The 26,540-nt window shown below is 41.0% G+C and overlaps 2 protein-coding genes across 2 annotated transcripts in view; both read right to left on the bottom strand.

Annotated features, from left to right (window-relative positions):
- LOC147305264 (V-set and transmembrane domain-containing protein 2-like protein) overlaps positions 1-330 on the bottom strand; it is a 47,785-nt gene extending 47,455 nt beyond the window's left edge. The window contains exon 1 of the mRNA XM_086276766.1: positions 2-330. Within this exon, the coding sequence (XP_086132892.1) occupies positions 2-119 (118 nt within the window). The 5' untranslated portion in view covers positions 120-330. The remainder of the gene's footprint in view (position 1) is intronic.
- Positions 331-4,569: 4,239 nt separating this feature from the next.
- Positions 4,570-26,540, bottom strand: part of ctnnbl1 (catenin, beta like 1) — a 78,452-nt gene continuing 56,481 nt past the window's right edge. Inside the window, exons 14-16 of the mRNA XM_086278335.1 lie at positions 18,890-19,027; positions 18,156-18,228; positions 4,570-5,174 (exon numbers count right to left, since the gene is read on the bottom strand). Coding sequence (XP_086134461.1) covers positions 5,086-5,174; positions 18,156-18,228; positions 18,890-19,027 — 300 coding nt within the window. The 3' untranslated portion in view covers positions 4,570-5,085. The remainder of the gene's footprint in view (positions 5,175-18,155; positions 18,229-18,889; positions 19,028-26,540) is intronic.

The following is a 26,540-nucleotide window of genomic DNA, read 5'->3' on the forward strand; positions in this document are numbered from 1 at the left end:
CCGTTCCCAGAGATGTGGTTCTCTATCTCGCCGTGTCCAGCTTGCCTCGTGGAGACACTAAGTTGCATGTAGAGTCCCATGTAATGTAAACTCCCCAACAGCACCCTGAACGCTCCCATTTCGCTTATGTTTTGTCTCGCGCTCTTTTTCACATCGAGTGGAGTGCACGTCGAAAACAAAATTTTTCTTTTTTTTTTTCTTTTGTTGTTGTTTAATCCGGAAGGCTTGTTCTGGCGACGAAGGGAGTGGGATACCTGCGAGAAATAACGAGGAAGTCGCCGCAGCCTCCTCCTGTGCCAGCTGACTGACTGACTGACTGAGTGAATGTGGCTCTGCTTCCGCTCACTCGGTCCTACATGCGGCGGAGGGAGACTTTTCCCCCATTAGAAAGTGCCGCGGCTTGCAGTGGGGAATATCAATTATGAGAGGAGTGATATTACAAGCACTCAGCAAACTTAATGACGCTGAATTTGTCATTAACGAATCCGCTTTTATGAAGCGGCGCGAGGCCACTAAAAGCTGAAAACCCTTATTAAGCTAGTATTCAAACTAATTAGTATTTTAATATTATAATGTTTACGAGTTAATGTCGTCGCGGACGTGTTTTTTCACCAGACAAGCGTGCAAGGGAGGTATCAAAAATTAGGATTGGGTAAACAAAGTGTTGCGAGAGCCAGTGGCTTGTTTCATCACTGTACACACACACACACTGCTAAACTCTGAAATAACTGCGCCCACAGTGGGCATCACAACCACGTATGGCTAACTGTTTTTTTCCCCTGTCCACGCCAATGTTTCCTGTGCACCTAAATACATTGGCGCTGTTTGGGGGTCTCATAGCTCACCTCTTGCGTCCAATGTGAACCACTCACTACCAATGTGAGTGGTGGGAAATAATTGTTTCTTTTGATGTAGCTGACAGTCTGCTCACTGATTCATTGCATTGTTTAGACTAGCAGAGCCACAGTAATGAGCTTCATCGCTGATTTGGCGCTGGAGTGTGGTTTGTTTGCTTGAGAGACTGATGTCAGGGGCACGCTGCCTGTGTGTTGTGTAGCTGTCCGTGGTGCTGAAATGTAGCCTCACTGCTGTTCGCATGAGCAGTATAGAGATCAGATTTCTCAATATAGGGCAGCCCAGCCAAGAGCATCATTTTTGTCCACCTTGTTAACCAAAATAACATAAAACTCTGGATGGTGTTTTTTTTTTCTTATCAGCTCTGCCAACTGGATTTTATTTGTCTTAAATGCTTCAAAAAGTGTGCAAAATAGAAATTGAAACTTTACTTTGAATACACATATGTAACTTATACCGGTAATATGTTTTATTATATTTTGTTCAATGTTTCTGTCTATCTCACAACTTTGAATTACTTAGCTTAAGATATGTATTTGTGTTATTTTCCAGTGGTGGGTCTGTTTCACACAAGGCACAGATGAAATATTCAATCAAGTCGCTAAAGGGGCAGCTGCCCCTCCAGTCTTAGGTCAGTATGCAGTAGCATTGCACTCTCTGTCAAATATTGCCCATTCAACATAATTTGTCCAGTGTTTTGTTCCAATAACCTTGTGAAAGCTATGCATTCTTTGTTTTGGAGGCAGGAAACAATTTTTCATAGTATTTTTTTCCTCCTGTCCACTAACACCATTCTTTCAGTTTTTCCCGTTTTTCCCTCAATCATAGGTGCTTGTAGGACATTGAACAGAACTTGAGCAAGAGCATAACTCGTTAGGAGTGTCCTCCTAATGGAAAAGGAGGACACTGTTGTTGATGTTTTGCTTGTCATTCTGGTTGTAATACCTGATAGTCACTTTGCAGGGGTGCCATTAGGGCACACTTACAGTTGTATGTGTGCTAGTAATAGTTTGCCAGGTCTCACTGAAAAACTATTTTCACAGTAGGGAACGAGAGTGGATACTCTGGTGGAAACATCTTATGCAGCAATAAGTTCAGCCCCTATGCTGAGTTCTGGCGCAGAGCGGCATTTGGACTACAGGAGCAATTAACTTTTTTCGAGCCTGCGAGTTTAAGTGCTGTTAGCTTTATGTATGCAAACTGCTAATGAGGCAAAGTTGATGATGCTGAGAACTTAAGGAAAAATCAGTTTCAGTGGTGTAAACTCACGGCCACATGTACCCCACCAATATCGATCAACCAGTCGGGGCATTTAAGGCACCATGCCGGCAGACTGAATTCACAACCAATAAGAGACGGTTGTCATTAGACCAAATCTCACCTGTCTGCTTCAGGTTTTCTGCTGTCTCTTCCTTTACCTTAGACAGCCATTAATATAGCTAGAGGGTGTTAAACAGCCAGCCTGCCTCTTTCCCTGTCACCACCGGTATGCTTACTCAGTGTCTGCTGTCTACATGGGCGAGCTCATGACTGAATATGTCAACTCCCGGCCTGCTAGATGTGTTTAGCGAAAGTCGCATACAGTGATTTTGCCTGGCAGTATACATAGATTGTTGCCATCCTTCCCTCCTCATCACACTGCTTTTGTTATTTCTTGCCATGTTTACTGAGGGTCAAAATACACAGCTTTTATTATGCCAACATTTCAAACCTAAATATTATTAGTGCTAATACATAAAAGACTTAGCTACAGAGCTATATTTAGCCTTACATGTTAGCGTTACAGATTTTATCTGGTGTGTGTGCAGATCTATTTCTCTATCTATCTATCTCTCTCTATATATATCAAAGCATTAAGGTGTCTGTTTTGCAAACTTTACCAATCCCTCTGTTCACTCTCAATAACAGAATACCTTCTTCTTCCCTACTAAAAAGAGAAAAGCTCAAAACCACAGTGGTGCACAGTGTTTGCACTCAGTCATTCGGAAAATACAATTATTCTCCCTCCCGTCGGCTGTGAAATTGCTGTACAACCGCTGTTAAACATGCTGCAGTCATAATCACTGATAGGAGATGCATGGGGCTGGGCCTCCTCCGCCAATACGGTATGCAAACGACGCCCCGCCGCTCTACCCATCTTGTTACTGAGTGATATTAGACTTTGTAAAGGCACTTAGGAAATGCAGCAGATGTGGCAGCTGTCAGTGAGCATCCCACCCAGTCCCTCCCACCACTGCTGCCTCCTGTCAGCAGTCATGGTCAAGGATCTGGAGAGGACATGGTGTACTTAAATGGGTGATTGATAATGTAACCTTTCAAGGTAGAAAAGCACTTTCCGTGCTCCACAGTCAAATGGTTTAGATTCAGGATCTGCAAATAATCTTAATATTTAATCGTCATCATCTATGGTTCAGATGCACAGAAATCTTTACCTGTGATAGGAACAGGCTCTGATCTTTGAGCCCTGACTGAGTGTTTTGACAGAAACCTGACATAACTGCGTCATATAAATCTCTTAATAGGCTCAGATGGGGCACAACCATATGCAACTTTATTAATATTCTAAATAAATTTGGCTCTGAGGTTTATTGCTCTTTGTAGATTTAACCAACTTAATTCAACAAGATATAACTAGACGTAACACCTGCTTCCCAACATCTATCAAGTATAAAGCTAGTATGAAGATGGATATTTTAGATTTAAGAATCCTCAGCTAAAATCTAAAATTGGTGCGTGACCTGACTTAGCAATGACCATAATCGACACAAGTGTCATGCACAAGTCTAACACAGTTCATCACTTAAACGTCTGCCTCTGCACCTATGAAGGAAAAAAAAAACATGTCCAGTATTTGCGGTCAATAACACAAAATGATTGTATTTAATTTTATTTTCAATCAGCCCAATGAAGCACTTCACTCTCAGCGGCGTGCCTTACTTGTGGTTCCTAACCTATTACAAAGAAGAAAGAGGGAGAGCTTTCAGGCCGCTCTTCTGTGAAACCAGCTCCCAGTTTGGATTAGGGAGACAGACACCCTTTCTGCTTTTAAGATAAGCTAAAAACTTTCCTTTTTGATGAAACTTAATAATAATTAGGGTGACCCTGTATCCCCAACCAGTGGCAGGCTGATGGATGCCTATCCCGGAGCATGGCTCTGCTTGATGTTACTTCCTGTTAAAATTGAGTTTTTCCTTCCCACTGTCACCAAAGCGTAAATTCAGTCTTTATATAGAAATTACTCTTATAAGATAAGGATGATACTAGGCTGATATTCTCTCTCAGTTAACATGTAATTCATAACAGGTTTTTTTCCTCCCAAACAAAGATGCAGCCTGGCGGACAAGACAGAGACAATAATGCAGTAGGTCTGTTTGTGTACACAGCTGTACTGTAATCCACCTCCTCACTGATGTGCGTGAACAGCATCAGCGTCAACGAAAAACAGCAGTGGGCTGAGAGCTCCGGGAGGCTGCTGCGATCCATCCGTGGGTGGGTTTAGACAAGTAAAGAAGAAGCAGGTCTGCCTTTCCGCAAGGATTCTAATATTGCGAACGGGGCTGCAGATATAGGCTTGCTGTCTCCATCTGCGCTCCGTGCAACAGTAACCAAGTGGGGGCATAATGAAATTCATGTGCACAGACCGTTATCAGCTTGCTGTGCCAATCCCACGCTGTAAAACATGACATTTAATCAAAATCAAAATGGCCATCAGAATTCCATCACCAAATGTTTTTATTAGAAAATATTTTACACCTAAATCTATAAAAAACAAAAACAGAAACAAAACAGACCAAACAAAAACTCGCCAGGTAAAAAGCTTTGAGGGGGGAATTTCTGAGTTTAAAATCTGTGTCCATGATTATCCTGCAGTGTCCAACACCAGAGTTCAGTAAATAAACAGCACTGTTGCTGAGAGTAGTCTTGCTGGCTGGGTGTTTCAGTCAAGATACAATTTTCTGCCCTCCAAACTCAACTCCCACTGTGTCTGCAGTAAACATCTTCATTGGAACTGAACCAATTCTCTGACACAAGACTTAGACAAGTAGACAAAAAGGATATTATTAACTTAGGGCTGTAATTTTAAATTCTTTCTCACATGAAACCCTATCTCCCTCCACTGAATGCTTTTAGCTGTTTCTGTTCATTTAATCATTAATTTTCTGGGTTTGATGATCACCGAGGTTCTTTGTGTTTGAGGGTGGGAAAGCGTGAGCAAGAGAAGAAGTGAGCTTAGAAGTTGTCTGCGAGGTCCATGATCCTCTTCCGCTCGGCCTCTTTGAACTCATCGCTCTTTCCATCTCCGATGCTCTCGGCGTACTCTGCAATACATAAAGGAAAATCAGAGGATTAGTTGGCTTGACAGCACAGCCGTGGGCCTTCTAACTTTTGCGGTTAAACAGAACATGCTTGGAGCCAGAAATTGACAGAATTGGTCCTCCTCCGGCACTGAACAGGAGGCAAATGAGGGAAGAAAAACATCGTACACTTCAGGTTTAGGAATTTTCCTAAGAAGTTTAATTAGAGTAATGTAGGTTCAATAATTCATTTGTTCAATAAAACAGACAGAAAAACGCAAAGATATTCACAGAAAAACAAAAATTTATTAGATGGGTTTTTGTCAAAGCCACCAAAAACTAACCAGTGCTCTGGTCCTGAAACACCACCTCACTTCAGCTTTACTTTGTGCTGATTAATTTAAAACTGACTGAATACAAATATACTTTGAATTATGCATGCAAGCTGATTTGAGAAACTGACCATCAAGGGCCCTGGGGCAAGTCTGCAGTTCAGTTAGAAATTACTGGCACTGACGCCTGCTTCCTGCACTTAAAATGCTGAATAATTAGAAAGAAGCAGAGCAGAGATGCTGTAACTTCGGGAGGGAGAGTGAAAGCTATTCTCTGTATATTAAAAGGACTAAGCGAAAGGGAACTATGCATTAAAAGGCTTTTGTTATTAAATAGCCTTTCACTCTAGTCTAGACATTCTTCAGTCTGTACATCACTTTTCAACAAAAAGTCAAATTATAGGATGTTTCCTGTGGAAAGAAAGAAAAAAAAAAAGGGCTTTTCTATAATAAGACGCCCTGCAGCAGTGGCTGCACTGAAATCTACCCTGTTTCCTCAGTAACCGGTCCAGGTGTATTGTGTAGTGCTTGTACTTAAGTGTGGACTGCTCTACATTTGACTGTTTTCTTTATTGTCTGCCTCTCGCACGAGCCCTCTGAGACAGCGCGACGGTCGATTTGTGAGTCTAATGTGCAGAAAGTTGCAGCTGCCGCAGCCCCGGCGGAGTCTGTGCATCCGGCGTGTCTCTCACCCAGCCTCTGAGGCAGGGATTACACATTAAACTCAGGGATGTCGAGACAGAAAGATGGAATAAAAAAAGAAAAAAAAAAGAAAAAAAAGATTTTTCTCTGGGAGACACTTCAGAGAGAAGAGAATGAAGGGGGGCTTTCCTCACAAGAGCCCGCAGGGTTTAGGAGGATAAAGAATGGCTGCCAAAGACACAGAGAAGACTTTGCTTTTGAGGGTAGAAGGATGTTTTTATGTTATTAGATTGTACATAAAGGATAGTGACAGATGTAATAGGGCTGAGGACGAACCTCAAGAGATACTGTCAAAGAACACTACTTGTTTACAGATGTTCTAGAGGAACAGGCAAAATTATTTATTATGTTAATTCTGGTTTTATAAGGACCTGTTTCTTAATTTTTCATCGTTCTGACAAAAACAAAAGAAATCAGTTTAGACTTTAAAAAAAATGTGTTGATGCTCAAAAAGCAGGATATGGATATACAAAAATTTAAGTGTTTCCACGTGTCAAGAACTGGAGTGAGAAGTATCAACTATAAATTCAAAGAGAGCCACGCAGCACCGAGCAAGCCTGGCAGAGGTAGTCAAGGACACTGGAAAGAAAACAAGTGAGAGATATTTCTTGAGACCCCAGAACAAATGCAGAGACACGAGTGAACTTAGCCATGTTGGGAAATGTAGTCCCAAGGAAGATAATCACTAGGACCCTGCACAGGAATGGACTGTGAGGTTGCAGACCAAGAAAAGAGACACATTCAAGCCAGACTGAAGCACGCTACTGATAACCTGGAGAAAGATTATGTAGACTTCTTTGGCGAAAGAAGGGAGAGGTGTACAACCAAAGATCACAGTGTACCTGGAACTGTGAATCTCGTCAAGGTGGAAGGAATCATGAAAAAAGGATGTAGGATTATTTTGAAAAATAAACCTCAAGCAGTCAGCAGGTAAACTTAGTCTGGGTCACCGTTTTTATCTTCCAGAAAAACAAGAACCAAAGCACAAAGCCCTGATCTAAATTCTACTGAAAATCTGTGGGGTGAACTGAAGATCAAGGTCCATCCCTGACGACCATCTAATGTTAAAAAGCTTGAGAGATTCTCCAAAGAAGAATGGGCTAACATGCAGACATGCCTAGCACACCTGCTGGCCACTGTACGGCTACATCCTACAAATCTGTATCTATCAGAGTAGTATGGGAGAGCATTAATAGCTACAGTGGGGCAAAAAAGTATTTAGTCAGCCACCGATTGTGCAAGTTCCCCCACTTAAAATGATGACAGAGGTCAGTAATTTGCACCAGAGGTACACTTCAACAGTGAGAGACAGAATGTGAAAAAAAATCCATGAATCCACATGGTAGGATTTGTAAAGAATTTATTCGTAAATCAGGGTGGAAAATAAGTATTTGGTCACCTCAAACAAGGAAAATCTCTGGCTCTCACAGACCTGTAACGTCTTCTGTAAGAAGCTTTTCTGTCCCCCACTCGTTACCTGTATGAATGGCACCTGTTTGAACTCATCATCTGTATAAAAGACACCTGTCCACAGCCTCAAACAGTCAGACTCCAAACTCCGCCATGGCCAAGACCAAAGAGCTTTCGAAGGACACCAGGAAAAGTATTGTAGACCTGCACCAGACTGGGAAGAGTGAATCTACAATAGGCAAGCAGCTTGGTGTGAAAAAATCAACTGTGGGAGCAATCATCAGAAAATGGAAGACATACAAGACCACTGATAATCTCCCTCGATCTGGGGCTCCACGCAAGATCTCATCCCGTGGGGTCAAAATGATCATGAGAACGGTGAGCAAAGATCCCAGAACCACACGGGGGGACCTGGTGAATGACCTGCAGAGAGCTGGGACCAAAGTAACAAAGGTCACCATCAGTAACACACTACAACGGCAGGGAATCAAATCCCGCAGTGCCAGACGTGTTCCGCTGCTGAAGCCAGTGCATGTCCAGGCCCGTCTGAAGTTTGCCAGAGAGCACATGGATGATACAGCAGAGGATTGGGAGAATGTCATGTGGTCAGATGAAACCAAAGTAGAACTTTTTGGTATAAACTCAACTCGTCGTGTTTGGAGGAAGAAGAATACTGAGTTGCATCCCAAGAACACCATACCTACTGTGAAGCATGGGGGTGGAAACATCATGCTATGGGGCTGTTTTTCTGCCAAGGGGACAGGACGACTGATCCGTGTTAAGGACAGAATGAATGGGGCCATGTATCGTGAGATTTTGAGCCAAAACCTCCTTCCATCAGTGAGAACTTTGAAGATGAAACGAGGCTGGGTCTTCCAACATGACAATGATCCAAAACACACCGCCCGGGCAACAAAGGAGTGGCTCCGTAAGAAGCATTTGAAAGTCCTGGAGTGGCCTAGCCAGTCTCCAGACCTCAACCCCATAGAAAATCTGTGGCGGGAGTTGAAAGTCCGTGTTGCTCGGCGACAGCCCCAAAACATCACTGCTCTCGAGAAGATCTGCATGGAGGAATGGGCCAAAATACCAGCTACTGTGTGTGCAAACCTGGTAAAGACCTATAGTAAACGTTTGACCTCTGTTATTGCCAACAAAGGTTATGTTACAAAGTATTGAGTTGTATTTTTGTTATTGACCAAATACTTATTTTCCACCCTGATTTACGAATAAATTCTTTACAAATCCTACCATGTGAATTCATGGATTTGTTTTTCACATTCTGTCTCTCACAGTTGAAGTGTACCTCTGGTGCAAATTACTGACCTCTGTCATCATTTTAGGTGGGGGAACTTGCACAATCGGTGGCTGACTAAATACTTTTTTGCCCCACTGTATTTCACGGTTCTTAAATGGCATGGTAATTGGTTTTAACTCGTTATTTAAAACCAGTAGCACTTTTAAACTCCTTAGCTGACCAAGTGCATAAAGTTGTCTTTGTCTACAGTGATTAGGGCTGTGCGATATGACCAAAATCTCATATCCCGATATAAGACATCTATCGTCCGATAATGATATAAATCACAAAAATGTAACATTTTCTGTAAATTCTGTGAATCTCGGGCAGCTCGTCTTGCGTGAAGTGGTTCCAGCTGGGCGTCGTGTATCTGGAGTCGAGTGTTTTAACCGATGCATGAAAGTATACAATTTTAGATATAAGTTGTAACGGCCGCCGTTTTCTTTGTGAGTATTTATTACGTGCTGCGGGGAAAAGCCTGTTCTAACGTCTAAGTCTAAGGTTTATTTTTTAGCACTTGACGGTCTTTTTTGCTTCTCATCTGAAAATACTCTGCATACTCTTTCAGGTGATTCAGTTTATTTTGAAAAGTCTCAACTGGATCTTGAGCTTTATTGTGAAAGGTTTATGTGGAACAAGCGGACACGTGACAAGATGGTTTTACCGTCGTTGTTGCTAAAGACAACACATAAAAACAGGCGCTTGTCCGTCCGTAGTGTGGTTATATTAAATATAAGAAAAAGAGAGAACTTTAAGAAATTAATGTAGCCACTACAGTGACCATCAGAACGATGAAAAAATATTGCCGTAAACAGTTTATTTTGCGACACCACGAAACAAACGATAGCGTAAAATTAAACATAAACGTTTTTATATCGTCATCCGATATATATCGTTATATTGAACAGCCCTAACAGTGATTAATAAATTTCTTTCTCTAACTCTTATTCAATAGGAAAGCTATTAACAACAACACTTTCTATGTTTCCTCACCACAACAAATAACACCTAAATGCAGCATGATGCATTCTTTTTCATTAGGAATTTTAACTTTGTAATGCCACTCATGGAAAGTAATGTCAACCTTTGTAGGTCAAAATATGTATGTATAAAATTTGCATTCAGAAATTCTAAAAGAAGAAAAATATTTCACATGATTTTAACACCATGCTTCAGTTGGAGATAGCATTTATCATGCTTTAAAGCCCACAGTACAGCAAAAGTATAGATGAGTAGACTGCAGAATTTCAAGCCCCTGCAAAGTTGTAATGAATGGAGTAATTAGCCGAGTTTGGCCACTGTAATAATCATTTACATCTAGTCGAGGGACTGCAGTCTGTGGCACTTCCATGTTAGTTTCATTTTTTTAGGTCAATGCTTATTTCACTAAGATGAAGTCTGAGGTAAATCTGAGAGTAAATAAATGGAAAATGCCAAGCTGTGCGTACAGTTGAGTTTGACATTTATTGTCAGCTTTATGCAAGAAATTCATGCCAAGTTTTGATTTTCTCTTCTAAACAGCTTGAGCTAACACAGAGATTTTTTGAAAAATGCATAATTCTTTGACTGTTCTGTACAGTGAAACTTGTAGAGAGACAATGATAATACCTAATAGCTAAAACTATTAAAACTATTTAAGAAGAAGAAAAAATGGCTCTTTAAAGCACTAAGATGACAATGAGCTTAAATACCTAAACCCACACTTCTGCCAAGCTTAATTCTTGCCTTTTCTTACCTGATAAGAAGAGTATATTTATTTAAATGTTGAGTAGAGATGAACGCTACAGTGAGATTACCGGAGACGCCCAAGTGCAAAAAGAGATTTTCATATTTTTATGGTAAATGGACCAGTTCTTATGTAGTGGTTTTATGTAGTGGTACTTTACACAACTTTGCTCATTCATCCATTCACACAAGCACTTTTATTCTATACTCTTTCTATACAAGTGCTCCTATCTAACATCCACACATTCGTAACTTGGGGTTAGTACTTTCCCCAAGGATATTTGGCATGCAGACAGGAGCAGACCTTACTTTACCACAAAAAAAATAACTGAAGTGAGACTGCAGAGATGTATTTAAGTTTGAGCAACATTAGAAAGAAGTTAGAAGTAAAGGCAGCATAGCACGCTACAAGAAGTGCTTCTAGAAGTACAAACACTGAGCTCAGGTCAGAAGACGCTCAGGATGACAGTAATCTGCTCGGGTTACTCCATCATTGAGTATTCAGGGGAGAGCTAGGTTATAGCAGGCCACAGCACTAGGCATAAAGTTAAGTGTAAAGTTAGACCAGCATCTGCAGATATGAGGATGCAGATTTGTCCACAGATTTGTGCAAATACAAAAGCCTTGAATGTCAGAATCAGGGATTTTAATTTGATCCGCAGAGGTTTGGATGCGAACGAGACTTACTTAAAAAGGCACAATTTTAAGGGTGACTGAGAAAAGCAGGTGAGGGGCAACTCAGAGAAAGCAACTCAACAAAAACATGATAATCTATGGCCTCTATTACTGCCAGCCTGTCATTGTGACCGAGTGCCAGTGTCTCCATGTCTATAAATGGTGTTGCAGTCAGCCACACAGACAGAGAGGTCAGAGATTCCGTGACTCTTCAACTCTCTGCAGAACCTTTTCTTTGGCATGCTGGTACCCTCTCCTTCTGTCACCACGGCAACACGGCAGAGGACAATACAGTAGTGAGCATCGCCATTACTCAGGTCAGCGACTGGGACGGATCTGCCATGAATACAAGGAGAATCATTTCCAGGAGCAGCCTCTGCAACGGCAGCCAAGGATAGGGACGCGCTATAGGACTTTCAGCGTGATTACAGCTGCAGCTGGAGCACCATAAGTCATTTAAAACACTGCTAAACCAGTCTCAAGCCACTGTGATCCCACTGAACAAAGGACAGCTGGTACAGAATATGCCCACAGTGGGGTAACCTACCGTCTATAATCATCATGCAGTTTGCCTTTTAACAAACAAACAAAGAGAGTGGGGAAAAAGATACTGCAAAAGCTCTCTAAAATCTGGATACCATGACAACATTTAGCAAGACGTAAGCTTCAAAAAACAATAATTGCTGCAAATGTTTATTTTCTTCTCATAAACCAGTTTCATCAGCACATCTAATAAACACAAATAAATTTTTATCTATGTCTATATTTTTGATATTTTCAGAGAAAGTCTGTGTAGGGTGGACTTTGCTACTTACATTAAATGCAATAGTTTGTATTTTTAATAGAGATGGCACGATACCACTTTTTTATGTCCGATACAGATATCGTAAATTTGGATATCTGCCGATATCGATATGAATCCGATATAGTGTGTTTTTTAATCAATAAAACGTTTTTTAATATCTTGCTGCATTTTGTATAAGTTTTTACTCAAGTTTAAATAAATAACAACACTAAAGCTATTCTGTTATACCTGTACGTAAAAAAATACACTGCGCCCAAAATATTTCATAGTTCAGCAACACTGATCAATCTAATAAACTTAAACCTATTCCATGCTCCCTATTCTGGTATTTTAAAGAGTACTTAGCAGAAATATTCAACAACCTAACTAATAGGGTTGCAAACTCCCAGCAAAAAAAAAATAGGGAACCACCCTCCACCTCATGTTGCTTAATCGATGTAATCAAATTTAATTTGATGCAGGGGGAAAACTGCACAGAAATAAATTCTTTTTCAAGAATAATTAAATAGATTCAACATCTTTCTTCAACAGAATTGCAGAATTCACAGATGGTACTTTCCCAAAGGAAAAAGTACTATAGCTTACTAGGGTATATTAGACTTAACAGTTACTACACTGAACAAAAATATAAACGCAACACTTTTGTTTTTGCTCCCATTCCCCATGGGATGGACGTAGAGACCTAAAATTCATTCCAGATACACAATATAACCATCCCTCCCAAACAGTGGTCACAAATCAGTCCAAATGTGTGGTAGTGGGCACATCTGCCATATTGAGATAATCCATCCCACCTCACAGGTGTGCCACATCAGGATGCTGATCTGACATCATGAGTAGTGCACAGGTGTACCTCAGACTGCCCACAACAAAAGGCCACCCTGGAATGTGCAGTTTTGTCTCACAGCAAAATGCCACAGATGCCACAAGCAATGAGGGAGCGTGCAATTGGCATGCTGACAGCAGGAATGTCAACCAGATCTGTCGCCCGTGCATTGAATGTTCATTTCTCAACATAAGCCGTCTCCACAGGCGTTTCAGAGAATATGGCAGCACATCCAACCGGCCTCACAACCGCAGACCTCGTGTAACCACACCAGCCCAGGACCTCCACATCCAGCAGGTTCACCTCCAAGATCGTCTGAGACCAGCCACCCAGACAGCTGCTGGAACAATTGGTTTGCACAACCAAACAATTTCTGCACAAACTGTCAGAAACCGTCTCAGGGACGCTCAACTGCATGCCCGTCGTCCTCATCGGGGTCTTGACCTGACTCCAGCTCGTCGCCGTAACAGACTTGTGTGGGCAAATGCTCACATCCGATGGCATCTGGCACGTTGGAGAGGTGTGCGCTTCACGGATGAATCATGGTTCACATTGTTCAGGGCAGATGGCAGCTGAGAATGTCCCAGTTCTTGCATGGCCAGCATACTCACCGGACATGTCACCCATTGAGCATGTTCGGGATGTGCTTGACCGGCGTATACGACAGCGTGTACCAGTTCCCACGAATATCCAACAACCTCGCACAGCCATTGAAGTGGAGTGGACCAACATTCCACAGGCCACAATTGACAATCTGATTCCATGCGACGATGTGTTGCACTGCATGAGGCAAATGGTGGTCACACCAGATACTGACCGGTTCTGGGTCCCCAGACCCCCAATAGCGCAAAAAACTGCACATTCCAGGGTGGCCTTTTGTTGTGGGCAGTCTGAGGTACACCTGTGCACTACTCATGATGTCAGATCAGCATCCTGATGTGGCACACCTGTGAGGTGGGATGGATTATCTCAATATGGCAGATGTGCCCACTATCACACATTTGGACTGATTTGTGACCACTGTTTGGGAGGGATGGTTATATTGTGTATCTGGAATGAATTTTAGGTCTCTACGTCCATCCCATGGGGAATGGGAGCAGTAACAAAGGTGTTGCGTTTATATTTTTGTTCAGTGTATATACAGTAATGGATTTCTATATATTTTACATCAGATTAAAACTTTGGGTGTAAGATTCAGATAATTATTTAATAAAAGCTAGACATTTTAAATGAGAATAAGAAAGAAAAGTATGTCTTTGTGCCCCCTTTTCCCTGTTCATGCCCTATCGGCCCCCCTGGCTAAACTTTGCTAGATCCGCCCCTGCACAGTTACAGCCGTCAGCTGCGTAGAAAAAGATCCTGGTGTAGAAAGTAATATTAAATAAATTCTAACAACAGCTTATCAAGCTTAAACGTGCTGCTGTTGTTCAGCCGCTGGTTTCCTCGTTCTGGTGAGAAGTGGGCCAAAAACAAAGAAGGGAGACGGACTCCCGACAGAAAAGCCGATCAGCTGATCATTGATCAGTTTCACGATTGAAGTAGCAGGAGGAGAGTGAGAGAGGCAGTCTCTCCATATATTGGTTGTTAAGCTTACCATGGGAATGCTTTACAAACATTCAGAGATGAACTTACACACTTGCTTTACTTCTCTCTGGGATAACTTCCTCGGAGATGAAATGCCTGATTGCTAGCAAGGCTACAAATACACACAGCCGCTCTATCACGTGATGCATACTGCTGCAACTTGCTACGGTTATGAGCCGAGTTACGCCGTGTAGCAAGTTTTGTGAGGTGCTTTTTTGATATTTAATGGATCGGATTACATTTCTTATTTCTTGCCGATATCCGATCCAGCAATTTGGGTCAGTATCGGACCGATACCGATATGTAATATCGGATCGGTCCATCTCTAATTTTTAAGTCTTGCAAGTTCTTTCTTTAGTACATGTTCTTACCCCACAGGATACCATGGGAGCCATAATTTCTAGTCCCTGGAATAAGGGCTTGACATTACTTAACTGTTCTTTTGTGATGGGAGGGTGAGCAAGGGTTTCAATATTTTTGGTCAACTTCCACCTTTAGCTTAAATACAGCGTAAAGACTTCTTTTGCACCTTTTTCTTTCTTTACCTCTTGAAGGCCGACTAGGCGTAAACCTTGAAGCTCTTTTTTGAACTTCTTATAGAACAAAATAACAGAGTTTGCATCAGCAGTTAGTCAGGGTGGTCTCTGATTTAAAAACCCCAAAACTATTCTAACATCTTTATTGATATAAAGATTCATGCCACAAGAATGTGCTGCAGGAAAGAACCCAACTTCTTAATCGACACAGTCGCTTAAGTACTGTTTTAGTCAACGGTACAGTTCAATGGCACAAAGGCTGGTTTTCATTGTGTTAAAATAATTTGAAGTGGAGACTTTCAGTTTTATTTGAAGGTATTACACTGAATATTTAAGAATTGCATTCATTTTTGTCCACTGTAGGCTCAAAACTACTAGTATCATAACTTTAAGTGTAAGAATTAGCTTCAATACTTGGGTAAAAATCCAAGTATTATTATACAAGGTTATCACAACTGAAACATTTTAAAAAAGGCAAATCATAAACCTCAGAATTCAAAACCAAAAACTTCACAACACAAGCAAAATTGTTCCTGCGGAGCAGTTTTTTATTCTTCAGTAAGCTAAAGCCGTTAAGGTCAAGATAGCAGAGCAGGCGACACACACTGCATGTGCTTAACCTTTTCCTGTGGTTTAACATTGACCGGGTGGGGCACTTGAAATGGGAGATGGCTCCACACACTGTGGCCTAGTAGAAAGGGTGAGGTCACTGAACCACACGCGCGCAGATGAATTATGATAGACATATGCAATGGCTCTAAGCTATTATGTATGCGGACGCATAGTTATTTGCAGAACACATAAACACAATATAGTTTATGAAAAATAAGTCACATCAAGATCATGCAAGGAAACCTAACATGCACATTAATATGTAGAAAACATTCAAGGGCAGGCACGAGTACAGAATGCAAACTGAATCAGAAATGAAGTAAACATCTGCAAGGATTTCCTCTCAAAGGTTTGTTAATATCTAAAAAATATGCAGATAAAAGCAAGCAAGGACATGTGCGTACAAATAAACATGGAGACATGCTAATGGCAATCACACACACACACACACACACAAACTCTGTAAGTAAGCAAAAACATAGTGTGGACAAGCACGATGTGCGTGTATGCAAATATGCAGATGAAAACAAAGAGTCACACAGCCACATTTAGGATACAAATTCCTGCACACACGCACACGGGGAGGACTGGAGAAATGCCACGCTTGCTGGCAGTGCCATGTGTGACGGATGGCTCTATCTACAGTGTTACATGCCACAGAGAGCCAGAGGGTGTGTGAACGGAGCCACGTCCTCGAGCTTTATCCAACAATGATACGGGAAGGATGGATGTCGCGCCGCGAAGGAAATAACACAACCTGCTAGGTCTTTGACGGCAGAAAACAAATATAGCACGAGGAGAAATCTCTGGCTAAGTGAAAAAAGTGAATAAAGGACAGACAGACTGTCTCTGCTCTACTCAGTGATAATATGATCAGTTCAGATTTGCAAGCCAGGCTCAATTTCATCATATTGTTTTACCATCTGCAGAAAGGTAATACAATTAACAAAAACAAAACAAACAATCACATCTGCCTGGATATTTTAGATGCTCGATTTTATCGTGTTTATTTTTCCATCTGAATTGTCTATATCGTAATATTCAGGACAGTCTAAATATTAAAGACACCCCTCTCATACAAGGTGACCTCTGCTACTGCAAATGCAAAGGAAGAATATACTAAACAAAGGTCAGAGTGACAGGGTCTCCCCAGGCCTACTTCTTTGTTCAAGAGAACAGGAGCATATGACATTACTTGTGGTATTTTATTATATTCCAACCTAACCACTTTGGCAGGCAAACAGCACAGGCTTGCTATCAAACAATAACCAGAGCCAAAGAACAGCGATTATACCATCATTTTCCCCTGAAATGCTGTTTCCTTGCCAGGCTGAGAAGCACTTGGAAACAGGATTTTACAAAATGTGTCAATAAAATGCACTTCTGAAAGTAATATAAATCTCTGTGGGTGTAAGAGCAGCTTTTGAAGGCACCACTTTGCCCTTTCAAAATATGCAGTTTTTCTACTTTTATCCTTGTTCACTCTAAGGTGAAGGATCTGCGCTTTTGGGCAAGGTCCCAGATCAACCTGTAGATTTGATATAAAGTCACGGGAAAGGCCTGTGCTGAGAAATGTGTCACTACAGATTATTCTCCCATTTGCAGAGTATGAAGATAAGGAGAAAATTATTTCACACTTTCAATTTGATAGATGAGGACTATCAGAATGGACGTTTTTGTCAGATTCTTCCAACTGCTTTTTTTAACGGCGCAAGGAATTTATAACATAGCATTTCTAAGCATACAATAACATAATTACTTCAGAAAAAGCAAAAGCAGTACTATTTGCCTTCTGAAAAACTAACCTTTTTATCAAACCACTGCTGTGCAATGATGCATTTCAACTTTATGTACTGTAATACTCAAAGTTTGTAAAATCAAGCTAAAACTGAGGATTTTCTTCCACAATATAAAAACTTCAGCGAGAGTTTGAGCTGTCACCTGTGAAAGCATCATGCCAAAAGAACTCAGTTTGGACTTGAGAAAATGAAGGATATCTGAAGATTTCAACAGTCAGAAGCCAAACTGGATCTGGGTCGTCATTTTGTCCTCCAACATAAACACAACTCAAAACATGCGTAGCTCCTTGTAAAGAAATATCTCCGTCAAATTTGTAGAAGCTTGAGAGATTTGCCAAAGAAGAATGGCCTGGGGAGAAGGCGTGTTACAGACTTGTTGCAAACCACAACAAACGACTGCAGGTTGTTATCCAGTAAAAAGGAACTGATTGATTTTAACCCTGGCTTTTTTGGGTTTTTGTAAAATAACTTTGCCTGTTTGCAAAGTAAAATAACATAAACATCCAAAATAAAATGCTATGTTCAAAATTCTTTACTCACGTTAACAGCGCTTAAAAAATACTAATAACCTTTTGTGTATTGATCAAACACATTTATATGTTAAAGCACTCCCCATATGTTTTCACATAAAACAGTGTCTGTATGTTTATGTGCAGCAGAGTAGCAGAGATACTAAGGAAATATTGAGAAGATAAAGTTACTCACCTCTCATGATGTGGCGCACTACTTTGACAGAACCTCCTCTTAGGTTAAGAATTTGATGGACCCTCTGTTGAAGCTACATGCAGACAAAAAAGAAAAGAAAATAGAATTCCTATTATCTAAAGCTGTATATTGTTGATTGTTTTGATGTGTCTTATTACTTGGTCTGTATTTTAGTGATAAACAAGAACTAAAGGTAACATTGTAGCTAAAAAGACAGTTTCCACTTTGAGTTAATGCTAGTTTGCTCAGCTTAAAATGTCCAACTTTAAGCTAATTGTTTGCTCCATATGTTTATTCTTGGACTCTACTATAGTGGCTTTTATGTTATACTAGGCCTTTTAAACACTAGTGCTTGGAAATATTGCCTCAAATCTTTATCCCAATATTTCATTCATATTTTTTACAATATAGAAAACAATGCAGTGGTTGCACCTTGCAGGCAGTAGAATTTAGCCCAAACCCTGACAAAAGGTTTCAGCAGCAGTATTACAGTGTAACAGTAGTGACACGGCGTTATAGACTGTGACATAATGCAAGTCAAATGCCTAAGTAGTATTTTTTTTTGCCTGCAACTGCAACACTTTAACAAACTGCACCCATTAAAAGCTATTTGACCTCCATCTGTTTTCATAGTTTGTGTGATCAGACATGTTAAGAACAATTAATCTGAAAGGAAATTGGCAAGCCAGGACCAGTTTGCGTGCGTGTGTGCATGCGTGCACATGTGTGTGTACCTGTGGGATTCCTGAGTTGCTGATCTCCACCATAATGTAGCAGATCAACTGAAGAACAAATAGCCCGGCGTCCAGACGACGAAGGTAAAACTCATCCTCCATGCTGTCATCCAAGATCTCCCCACGACGGACCATCTCCTGCACACACACAAACAGACAGAAAAGCCTTGTAAAAAGAGAAATGTTTTCAAGCACAAAGCAGAGTTTTCTGTTGTTTGTGGCACACTTATAAAAGATTCAACAAACAGAAAAAAATCAGAGCCCAAGTTTAATTTAGGTGTTGTTTTTCAGCCTCTTCCACAAATCAATTTTCTTATTGACCAGACAAACAAATCAATCGATTTCACAGCTCTACTGCTGGCTCTCACACACTTACACATACGTACACACACTTGCATAGTTATCCATCTTAACGGTCCTGTCAGTATGCCAATAACACAGTGGTGCCAATAAGCACACAGCTTACATTAATCATCATTAGAGATCAAGAAGCAGACCTGAGGGGAGAGGGGAATCTGAAGCGTAAGCCACTAGAATGGCACAGAAATACAAACAGTGTGTATAGCACATTGCAGCCTCTAAGATTTACATCTAAACGTCATCAGTAAAGTCACTATTTATTGTGAATGATGCAACTGGCCTGGTAATAAAAACACTGAAATATTCATGTATTTGCAGAATGACAAACTGAGTGTATTTGGTGACATTCACAGGAAACATGCTTTATTAAGCTACCGATAATGCAAATGCAACCATTTTCTAATGATACACCTTCATATTGAAGCATATAAATGGTAATACTAACTTTTCAATGAGGCAGCCAAATTTCACTTTTACCAAGCAGCTAAAAATCTGATTCTTGCTGCCAGACAGAATGACGGAAAAGGGACACTTATTGCCTAGCCTCTATTATTTAAAAAGAATTTCAGGGTTGACAAAGTACAGTGGGGCAAAAAAGTATTTAGTCAGCCACCGATTGTGCAAGTTCCCCCACCTAAAATGATGACAGAGGTCAGTAATTTGCACCAGAGGTACACTTCAACAGTGAGAGACAGAATGTGAAAAAAAAAAATCCATGAATCCACATGGTAGGATTTGTAAAGAATTTATTCGTAAATCAGGGTGGAAAATAAGTATTTGGTCAATAACAAAAATACAACTCAATACTTTGTAACATAACCTTTGTTGGCAATAACAGAGGTCAAACGTTTACTATAGGTCTTTACCAGGTTTGCACACACAGTAGCTGGTATTTTGGCCCATTCCTCCATGCAGATCTTCTCGAGAGCAGTGATGTTTTGGGGCTGTCGCCGAACAACACGGACTTTCAACTCCCGCCACAGATTTTCTATGGGGTTGAGGTCTGGAGACTGGCTAGGCCACTCCAGGACTTTCAAATGCTTCTTACGGAGCCACTCCTTTGTTGCCCGGGCGGTGTGTTTTGGATCATTGTCATGTTGGAAGACCCAGCCTCGTTTCATCTTCAAAGTTCTCACTGATGGAAGGAGGTTTTGGCTCAAAATCTCACGATACATGGCCCCATTCATTCTGTCCTTAACACAGATCAGTCGTCCTGTCCCCTTGGCAGAAAAACAGCCCCATAGCATGATGTTTCCACCCCCATGCTTCACAGTAGGTATGGTGTTCTTGGGATGCAACTCAGTATTCTTCTTCCTCCAAACACGACGAGTTGAGTTTATACCAAAAAGTTCTACTTTGGTTTCATCTGACCACATGACATTCTCCCAATCCTCTGCTGTATCATCCATGTGCTCTCTGGCAAACTTCAGCCAGGCCTGGACATGCACTGGCTTCAGCAGCGGAACACGTCTGGCACTACGGGATTTGATTCCCTGCCGTTGTAGTGTGTTACTGATGGTGACCTTTGTTACTTTGGTCCCAGCTCTCTGCAGGTCATTCACCAGGTCCCCCCGTGTGGTTCTGGGATCTTTGCTCACCGTTCTCATGATCATTTTGACCCCACGGGATGAGATCTTGCGTGGAGCCCCAGATCGAGGGAGATTATCAGTGGTCTTGTATGTCTTCCATTTTCTGATGATTGCTCCCACAGTTGATTTTTTCACACCAAGCTGCTTGCCTATTGTAGATTCACTCTTCCCAGTCTGGTGCAGGTCTACAATACTTTTCCTGGTGTCCTTCGAAAGCTCTTTGGTCTTGGCCATGGCGGCGTTTGGAGTCTGACTGTTTGAGGCTGTGGACAGGTGTCTTTTATACAGATGATGAGTTCAAACAGGTGCCATTCATACAGGTAACGAGTGGGGGACAGAAAAGCTTCTTACAGAAGACGTTACAGGTCTGTGAGAGCCAGAGATTTTCCTTGTTTGAGGTGACCAAATACTTATTTTCCACCCTGATTTACGAATAAATTCTTTACAAATCCTACCATGTGGATTCATGGATTTTTTTTTCACATTCTGTCTCTCACAGTTGAAGTGTACCTCTGGTGCAAATTACTGACCTCTGTCATCATTTTAAGTGGGGGAACTTGCACAATCGGTGGCTGACTAAATACTTTTTTGCCCCAATGTATATCGGTAAAGCAAAAAACAAAACATGGATTTCAGCATCAAGCTACTGGGTATCCCCATGACCTTCAGACCCAAATGATTTAATCTCTAAGGACTTCTCCTTTAAGATCAATCACATTGAAAAGCTGCCTCTTCTGAGGACTACATTACAAGACTATTTTGTGGAAGCCCTTTTAAACCATGCTGCAAAGCTGGGAAACAAAATAGCATGTCAGTGTAAGAGACTTTGTGATTTAACAGCAGGATGGAGTTTGTACAAGTCTAACAAGCTTCAAGGTCAGTGTTTGGTATGCCTACTTTATTCTGCAAAACAGCCTGAAGTTTCTTAGGCAAGCTTTTTAAAAGTAGTCTTCAGGAATATTTCTCCAGGCTTCTTAAAGGACAGTCGAGGCTCTTCTTTGGATGTTGGCAGATTTTTGTTCTGTTTTCTGTTAAGATCCCACGCTGCTTCAATAATGATGACATCCGGGCTCTGAGCAGGCCTGTCCATGATCAACAGCATTCCATTTTCTGTTTTTATTTTTTCTTCCTAGTTTTTTATGACCATACGTTTCTTTCTTTTCATCACCATGAACTGTGTTTTACAAATGGGTGTACCTCTCTTCATAAGCCTTATTGTCACCGACTTTCATGTGTAATCTGGCATACCTCAGCCTCTTCTCCCCATTTCCCTTCTTGAAGAATGGCTTCTTGATGGCCATCCTTCCACTGACATCACTTCTGATAAGGAGCAGATGAACAGCAGATAAATCAACTAGAGGTCCAGATGCATCTCACAGGTCCTCTGTCAGGTCTTTATTGGATTTTTAGGTTTGCCCACATCTTCTTTTGTCCTCCACTTGACCAATTAAGACAAACTACATAGCATGCTCAGATACACCAAGTTTTTGGTTCTTCTTAGTAATCACCTTGTTGGCCCAAAAATATTATTTTATGCCTCCCAAACTGTGTTAGCATTGACATTTCTTTTTACTCCAGCTAAAGAAATGGGAACACATAATATGTTTTGCAACATTTGCAGCCAGCTACTAGTAACAAAGTAACAACAAAAAAAAGTAAAACTATTCTACTTGTACTATAAAGCACACCTACCTGGAATGATTCAGAGAGCAGAACTGAAACATGACAGGTGATGCTGATTAAAAAATACTTGATTTGGAGTGCTGCCATGTATGCTGAAAACTGGTTATTAAGTTCAGTTTACAAGTATTGTATGGTGCATGACTGACTTAATTAGTGAATCCAAAAGAAACTAACAGGTTACACATGGTTTCCCCTGGTTTAGGCTTCATTAATTACAAGAATAGGGGGAAAAATACCCAAGTCAGCTAATGTCCCTGACATTTTAATATCATACTTGTGCAAAATGTTTTTTTTTAATGTCAGTGAAGTATCAGATTTGCATCATTTTTATTTGCTTCCACAGTCAGAGGCTCAGTTTAATTTATTTAGTGCTGAGAAACTGTGCCAAGGAGAGAGAGGTGTTTTTCAAAATGACAGAAGAGGAGGAAGAGGGAAATGCTCAGAAAACTCCTCCTCAGTATGATCCTGGCAGCTACTAATATTAATTTTGAGAACTTTATCACCTCAACCTCTAATAGAAAAAGCATCTGCCCAGACTCAAAACACATTTAGTGTATAATTTTAGAGTGTACATATGGCCGGTCAAGGCAAGAGAAGCCATGATGTCACCAATGGAGGATGACAGAAAGAAAGAAAATTGCAGTTAGGCTTATGTTGTCACAGAAAAATGTGTGCAAGGTTTTCTTTGCTGACATAAGACAGCTAAGATCAGCACTCTGGTATGTTAATCTATCAAAACACATATGACTAAGAATAATTTCACTCATCAAAACAGAAGAACAACCTTCATGGATGGGCTCTATGACACTTAAAGCAATATTATTTGTCAGATAATTCAATTAAATGAGTTGCGCCTGGTTAGTACTTGGATGAGAGACCACCTGGGAATACCAGGAGCTGTACACTTTTGGTAAGCTGTAGCTCAGGTAGAGCAGGTCTTCTACTAATTGGAGGGTTGGTGGTTCAAACCCTGGTTTCTCCAGTCTGCACGACAAATATCCCTGATATTAATCCAAAGTCGCTCTCTGATGCATTCATCAGAGTATAAAGGTGTGTGAATGTAGATAGAAAAGCCTTTAGGTAGAAAAAGCATAGAAAAAGTGCATGTATGAATGGGTGAATAAGGCAAGCTGTATACAGCACTTTGAGTATTAAGAGTTGAAAAGCAGAATATAAAAACCATTTACAAGGAACTGATTTTTTTTTCTTTTTTTTAAATGTCATTTTAACGTGAACGTTTAAGGGGGTTGCAACGCTTTCAGAGCCAGCCTCAAGTGCCCAATAGAGAACTGCATTTTTTGGCACATTTCTCAGCTCCAGCAGCTGATGCCTGATAACGAGCTGTGTGAAAACACTGCTTTGAAAACCAGAGGAACCAGCTTCCAATCTAAGTTACAGAACATACAAATCTAGGTGAATTAACACTGAAAGTTTTTCATTTATCTATATGAATACCCCCCCCCCCCCCCCTTTTTGGGGGGTTTAAGGGACTAGAAGCAGTTTTTAACCAAAAGCCTTAAACTCTATAACTGTAACTCACTTAACATAATTAATGTGTGACGTTTACTTCTAAAGGCCTTTTCCGTAACCCATGATCCACAATCCATTTAGTTACACTTCAGCAACAACGGGCCTCATCAAAAAGAAAAAGTAATAAAAATTTTGCAAAAGTCACCTGCAACACTTTACAGTAACAGCAAGAAAAGCTCGACAGATCAAGAAAGACCTACGAACGTGTGAGAGAGTGGAAGTTCTTTTTGAAGCATGACGTGCATTTACAATTTATTATAGAAAGCAGTGGAAGTGGACATTTGGGATATTAAAAGCTGAACCGGCGTAGGCACTGTGGCAGGATTCATTACAGCGAGAGAGTTTTGTTCACTCGTAAGTTTTGACAATGTGACCAATATCTTTTGTGTGTCAGCTCGGTCCCTCTGGCAAACACCGGACAGAAGAAGCGGAGGAAGAAAAACGTGTTGAAAGGAGGGACTGGACAAGTCAATTACTGCAACCTCAGGGGAGCCTGTCAGCTAGGCTACAGTACAGACAAAGTAATAAGCAGTGATTTTCAGCTGCATTGTGCTTGTGTGATGGCATGTGTATGATTTATAGAACAGTCTGCATACTTTTGGAAACCACATAGGTTTGTTTGGGTCTTTGTTTGACATGTTCATAAGCGTACATATCTCTGAACAAGAGCCTTTATCTAGTGTGCTCCTTAATGTGTGTGTGTGTGTGTGTGTGTGTGTGTCTGCTTGTTATTCCGGTGCTCTCTTTTTTGCTGGCATACTTCGATGCAGAATTAAAGTGATTTCTTTGTCAGCAATTTACAAAAACCCACTGTGGCTGTGTGTGTAGGAACTAATGGTTTTTGATGAAGCTTAAGCAAACTCCAGAAGGAGGGGTTAGATAGCCTCATTATGAAACAGAGATGCAGAGGTTCACAAGGAAAAATCTGAACCAAACACTGCTTTGTGAGAACACACGTTGACATGCTGATTTCTAGTTGTGATGGAGAGAGCCAAAGAACAGTCATCTGCTTCTGGGCTTGTATCAGTTATCGTTTGCTTACAAAGTGGGGAAACGCAAAACAGCAGTGTTACAGGAAGATGGGGTGGGGTGGGGGCTATTTACAAGCAAAAACAACACATTCGGTGCTGAGCTCTGATCAAATGTTGAAATGGTTGACGGTAAAACACAGTTTGTCCGTGTTCATTCTCAAGCAGCTTTGTGTTCTCGATCTTTGACAGCTTCCTTCAATGTTTCTTTTATGAACAGGACTACACTTCTCCTGTAATTTATCTTTTAAGTTGTGATTGTGAGTTAGCCCTGACTGGATGACTCAATCAAAGACTCAGGTAAGCAGCGGCGCACTGCTTTTAGCCAGAGTTGGGGAAGTAAAGCAAACATCGTAACAAAGACTGTAACAAAAGAGTAAAAGAAAAACCAACAAAAGGTGTTTTTCTAAGGCTACCGTTTTCTTCTAGAACCAAACATATTACCTTATTTGGTGTCGTGATGCTGAAAATAGAGAAAAAAATTTAACATATTAGCCCAAACTACCAAATAAGCCCAAAAAAGTGTCCAACAGAGTCCTTGGGAAGGCTATAGCACCTGATACATCAGACCTCCAAAACAGCTTGGACCCATCAGGGCATGAACACAGACTTCCTGAGGTACGCTGTGGAAATCTGGCACTGGAATGTTGGCAGCAGATCCTTTTGGTCCTGACAGTTGCAGGGAGGGTCTCTGTGGATCAGCCTTGGTTCAGAGCATCTATGGATGCTTGATTGGACTGGGATCTGGGGAGTTTGCAGGCCAGGTCAACACCTCAGGCTCTTTGTCATGTTCTTCAATCCAATACTGATGAGTTTTCACAGTGTAGCGGGGGGGGGGGGGGGGGGGGGGGGGGGGAAGTAGTAGCTTAGTCTGGAACAATGTTTAGTTGGGTGCTGTATGTCACATCCACTTGAATGTCAGGACCCGAGGTTTCACAGCTGAAAAGTGCACTGTAATGAGATTATCTGTGTTTTCCACTTTAAAGCTACGTAATGGCTTCACACGGGCACTTCCCTAACCTACTTATGGGTCCTTCAGGGACTGCCTCGCAGTGTATGAGACTGGTCCAATTGGACTTTTACCTACACTTATTTTTGTCTCGAAAACAGATACAAACAACTGATGGTTACAATATATCAAGAGTATTCACACCCGGTAACGCAACTATTTCCAATATTAGGTTGTTTACTGCAATAGGTATTATTTAGGCATCATTAGAATATTACAGTTTGGTAGTATTTTCAGTTTAGATGATACATTCTCGCCGTTAATCACATGACAGCAAACTCATTGATTCAGGCATGTAGATATGGTTAAGATGACCTGCTGAAGATCAAACCAACCATCAACATGAGGAAGAAAGATGATTTAAGTGACTCTGAATTTGACATGGTTGTTTGCACCACACAGGCTCGTTTGAGTTTTCCAGAAACTGCTGATCTACTGGGATTGTCCACAGC

The sequence above is a fragment of the Aulonocara sp. 'chitande type north' Nkhata Bay genome, linkage group LG20 (assembly GCF_057382095.1).
Source record: "Aulonocara sp. 'chitande type north' Nkhata Bay isolate Kocher_YH1m ecotype deep benthic linkage group LG20, A_spYH_male_GT1.1, whole genome shotgun sequence".
Classification (NCBI taxonomy): Eukaryota; Metazoa; Chordata; class Actinopteri; order Cichliformes; family Cichlidae; genus Aulonocara; species Aulonocara sp. 'chitande type north' Nkhata Bay.